The sequence below is a fragment of the Canis aureus genome, chromosome 21 (genome assembly GCF_053574225.1).
Source record: "Canis aureus isolate CA01 chromosome 21, VMU_Caureus_v.1.0, whole genome shotgun sequence".
NCBI classification, from domain to species: Eukaryota; Metazoa; Chordata; class Mammalia; order Carnivora; family Canidae; genus Canis; species Canis aureus.
The window spans coordinates 18,031,414-18,035,705 of NC_135631.1; the positions used below are offsets into that span (position 1 = coordinate 18,031,414).

General features: G+C 39.0%; 1 protein-coding gene across 1 annotated transcript; it reads right to left on the minus strand.

Annotated features, from left to right (window-relative positions):
- Positions 1 to 2,354: 2,354 nt before the first annotated feature.
- LOC144293396 (olfactory receptor 5B2-like) lies at positions 2,355 to 3,299 on the minus strand. The gene has a single exon (XM_077864485.1). The coding sequence runs from the start codon at positions 3,297 to 3,299 to the stop codon at positions 2,355 to 2,357; it is 945 nt and encodes a 314-aa protein (XP_077720611.1).
- Between the last annotated feature and the right edge of the window lie 993 nt (positions 3,300 to 4,292).

A 4,292-nucleotide genomic window follows, 5' to 3' on the forward strand; every position in this document is an offset into this window, starting at 1 on the left:
GACATGGGGCTCGATTCCAGAACTCTGAGATAATGAGGGAGCTTTCTGAGCATTGGCAATAGCAAATATAAAGGCCCTGAGGTAGGAGGGAGCTGAGATTTTCCAGAAACACCAGGGAATTCAGTGGGAGTGAAGTGGAGGGAAGGAGAACAGTGGCAGGACATGATGTCGCTCATCTGAAACTGAAGTGTCCCTGCCTGAGGTCACTAGCCATCTCATAGAATTTCCAGAGGGAAAAATTGGTAACACGACCATTACTTAGGGCATTTATCTTATACAGTTGGTATACAGATTGGTAGTCCTCCATAGAAAAATTGACAAATTGCTTTATTATCAATCGATCCCCTTTTCTGGTTCTCTGACCTTCTTGCTTTTGAAAGTTATCATGTGACCCTACTTTTTCTACCAAACGACTTGCTGAGGACAAATATTTACTCCTTTAGGATATTATAGCTCTGAAAAAATAGAGGCTAACAAAATCTACCTTTATTTATTTCTTTATTTTTCAATGGTTTAATTATACTAGGCTCCCTTCCAAATATTCTTTTATTTTATTTATTTATTTATTTTTTAAAAAGTTTAAAAAAATTTTATTTATTTATATATTCATGAGAGACACACACACAGAGGCAGAGACATAAGCAGAGAGAGAAGCAGGCTTTATGCAGGGATCCCGATGTGGGACTCGATCTCGGGATTCCAGGATCACACCCTGGGCTGAAGGCAGACACTCAACCGCTGAGCCACCCATGTGTCCCAAAATATTCTTTTTTAAAATTTAAATTCAATTAGCCAACATATAGTACATCATTAGTTTCAGAAGCAGTTTTCAATAATTCATCAGTTGCATATAACACCCAGTGCTCATCACATCACATGCCCCCTCCTTAATGTCCGTCACTGTTCCCCCCTCCCCCCACTCCTCTCCCCTCCTGCAACCCACAGTTTGTTTCTCAGAATTAGGAGTCTCTCATGGTTTGCCTACCTCTCTGATTTTTCCCCATTCAGTTTCCCCTTCTTCCCTTACGGTCCCTTTCACTATTTCTTATATTCCACATATGAGTGAGACCATATAATGATTGCATTTCTCTGATTGACTCATTTCACTTAGCATAATACTCTCCAGTTCCATCCACACCAGTGTAAATCCTTTCTGATTGCTAAATAATATTCCATTGTATACATACACCACATCTTCTTTATCCATTCATCTGTTGAAGGACATCTTGGCTCTTTCCACAGTTTGGCTATTGTGGACATTGCTGCTATGAACATTGGGGTGCAGGTCTACCTTTATTTAAAAATCCATGTCATGTTCTTCATTTAGATTCTTGGAGTAGTTTTTTAAGTAGAGAAATAAAAAATCCTAGATTTTAACTTATACTCTGATCCACAATTAATTATTTTAACTTTTTATTAAAAGCTAGCCATGTTTCAGCTCCCTCCTTTTTTTTGTACTCATGATATTTATTCATTAGCTGCAATGATATATTTACATTACATATCATGTAACATATAACTATTACTGTTTTACACTTTCACATTTAGAAACTGATTCTTCTTAGTCAAATTCTTCTTTTTATAAATTTATTTTTTATTGGTGTTCAATTAGCCAACATATAGAATAACACCCAGTACTCATCCCGTCAAGTGCCCACCTCAGTGCCCATCACCCAGTCACCCCCACCCCCCCGCCCACCTCCCCTTCCACCACCCCTAGTTCATTTCCCAGAGTTAGGAGTCTTTCATGTTCTGTCTCCCTTTCTGATATTTCCCACTTATTTTTCTCTTTTCCCCTTTATTCTCTTTCACTATTTTTTATATTCTCCAAATAAATGAGACCATATAATGTTTGTCCTTCTCCGATTGACTTATTTCACTCAGCATAATACCCTCCAGTTCCATCCACGTCGAAGCAAATGGTGGGTGTCATTTCTAATGGCTGGTTTATGTATACTATGGAATATTCCTCAGCTCCCTCCTTTAACAAATTTCCCACTCTTGTGTGTTTGTGCACACATGGATCCTTGCACACATTCTTTTCATGGGCTTGAGCCCTGTTTTACATATATGCTTGCATCATCGTGTGGTGGAGAAAATGTGAACAGTATGAATAAATCAATTATAATTAATAAGGTTCATGGTAAGCATGATCATTAAATATTTAAAGTCCTCATGGATATTCTCATCCAGATGTTACACAACTGGACATATTCTTTTTTTTTTAGTAACAGAATTTTGAAGAGGAAAGTATCATGTCAGTAATTTAAATGCACTGTGGGCTGTAAACTGTGAGTTTGTGCATGATGAAAATCTGACAAAGATGAATCTAGGTGACTGTGGATCCTACAGCCCTAAGAGGTGAAGCTTAAAGGCAGTTTAACCTTCTCAACAACTTTATTGAAAGCATTCTTGACGTCTTTGTTCCTCAGGCTATAGACCAGGGGATTCAGCATGGGGATGATCATAGAATAGAACACAGATGCGATTTTGTCTGTGTCCATAGAGTAGCTGGAGGTGGGCTGTATGTACATGAAGATGAATGACCCATAGAAGATGGACACTGCAGTGAGGTGGGAGACGCAGGTGGATATGGCCTTCAGGTATCCCTCCACTGAGGGCATCTTCAGGATAGTGATAAAAATGAATAAGTAGGAAATCAAGATAATGAGGAGAGCAAAAAATATGTTGAAGACTGCTACAAAGACAAGAACCAGCTCACTGACATGTCTATTAGAGCAAGAGAGAGTCATGACTGCCGGTACATCACAGAAAAAGTGATGGATCACATTGGAATTACAGAAGGAGAGCCTAAAAATGTTCCAAGTATGGATTGAGGTGTTTAGAAATCCACAGAAGTAGCAGCCTATGGATAGCCAAGCACACACCCCTGTTGTCATGGTGGTGGCGTAATGGAGGGGTTTGCACACAGCCACATAGCGGTCATAGGCCATTGAGGTCAAGAGATAATTTTCCACAGTGGCAAAGGCTACAAAAAAGAACATCTGAGCAGCACATGCATTGTAGGAGATGACCTGGTCTCCTCTAAGTAACCCAGCCATGACCTTGGGAGTGACAGCTGTAGAGTAACCAAAGTCCACCAGAGAGAGGTTACTGAGAAAAAAGTACATGGGAGTGTGGAGATGGGAGTCCAAGAGAATCAACATCATCATGCCCAGGTTCCCAGCCAGAGTGATGAGGTAAATGAGGGTGAACATGATAAAGAGGGGGATCTGTAGCTCTGGGGCATTGGTTAGTCCCAGTAGGATGAACTCAGTCACTTTTGTGTTGTTCTTCATGAATATTGTTGGGAATCACAGGATGCCCTGTAGCCACAGGAAATAAAGGAACAGTCATAAACAAATGAGATAGTGATGTGAAACTCATTCAATTTTGTGTTATGTGTGCTTGTGTTGTATATACATACACTATTTCATTATGGCAAGAACTTGTTCTTGCAAGATTCTCCATATCTAAAGTATGGAATAGACAATAAATGTTAAGGCACAAATTATCTGTAGAGTTTGACACTGTTGAAGCTGAAACATCTTCATGGATTATTTTCCAAGTTTTAAGTTTTGTAAATTTGTAAACAGAGGTGTAGAGAATGTAATGTCTTGATTTTGATGAATCATCTAGAATGAATCTATCTGTCAATTCAGTTTTTCTGAACCTAGTACATGCTTATATCTATGGTTCTTATGTGCCAGGAACTGCTCTAGACATATTATATGAATATTCATTTATTACTCTCAACAAATCCATGAGATTGATTACTTGTTATCCCCATTTAATTTATGAAGTACAGAGCTTGAATATTGTATTTTTGAGTTTGCACAATTATTACTGCCAAAGTCAAATTTTGCACCCAGGCAGAGTGATTCCCATGTCCACTGATCTCAATTGAATTTAAATTAAATTGAATTTAACTCAGTTAACAATCATGCTATGTCTCCCATGTCCTGAACTCAGAGTTTGGGGTTTCACAGTGAAGTAACAGAGAGAGATGTGCATAGAACATGCACTGGGATATGGCAGCAGCAGGGTCTCAGACAACCAGCAGAGGCAGTCTGAGGGGTGGGCATCATCTAAAGTAAAGCTTGGGCTCTGGGACCAGGGGCATGTCAGCCCTACCATTCTCTCCTGAAGAGTCATTGGTACTACCTTAACTCCCAGAACCTGTTTTTCTTCATCTACAACATGGAAATAGTAATGAGACCTCACTCAAGGTATTATTAGAAGAAGTAAATGATATATAAAACCAGTAACCAAAATGCCAAATATTTAACACA

What these genes read in the sequence shown, in the direction of transcription:
- LOC144293396 (XM_077864485.1), bottom strand. Translation starts at nt 3,299, where the DNA reads ATGAAGAACAACACAAAAGTGACTGAGTTCATCCTACTGGGACTAACC.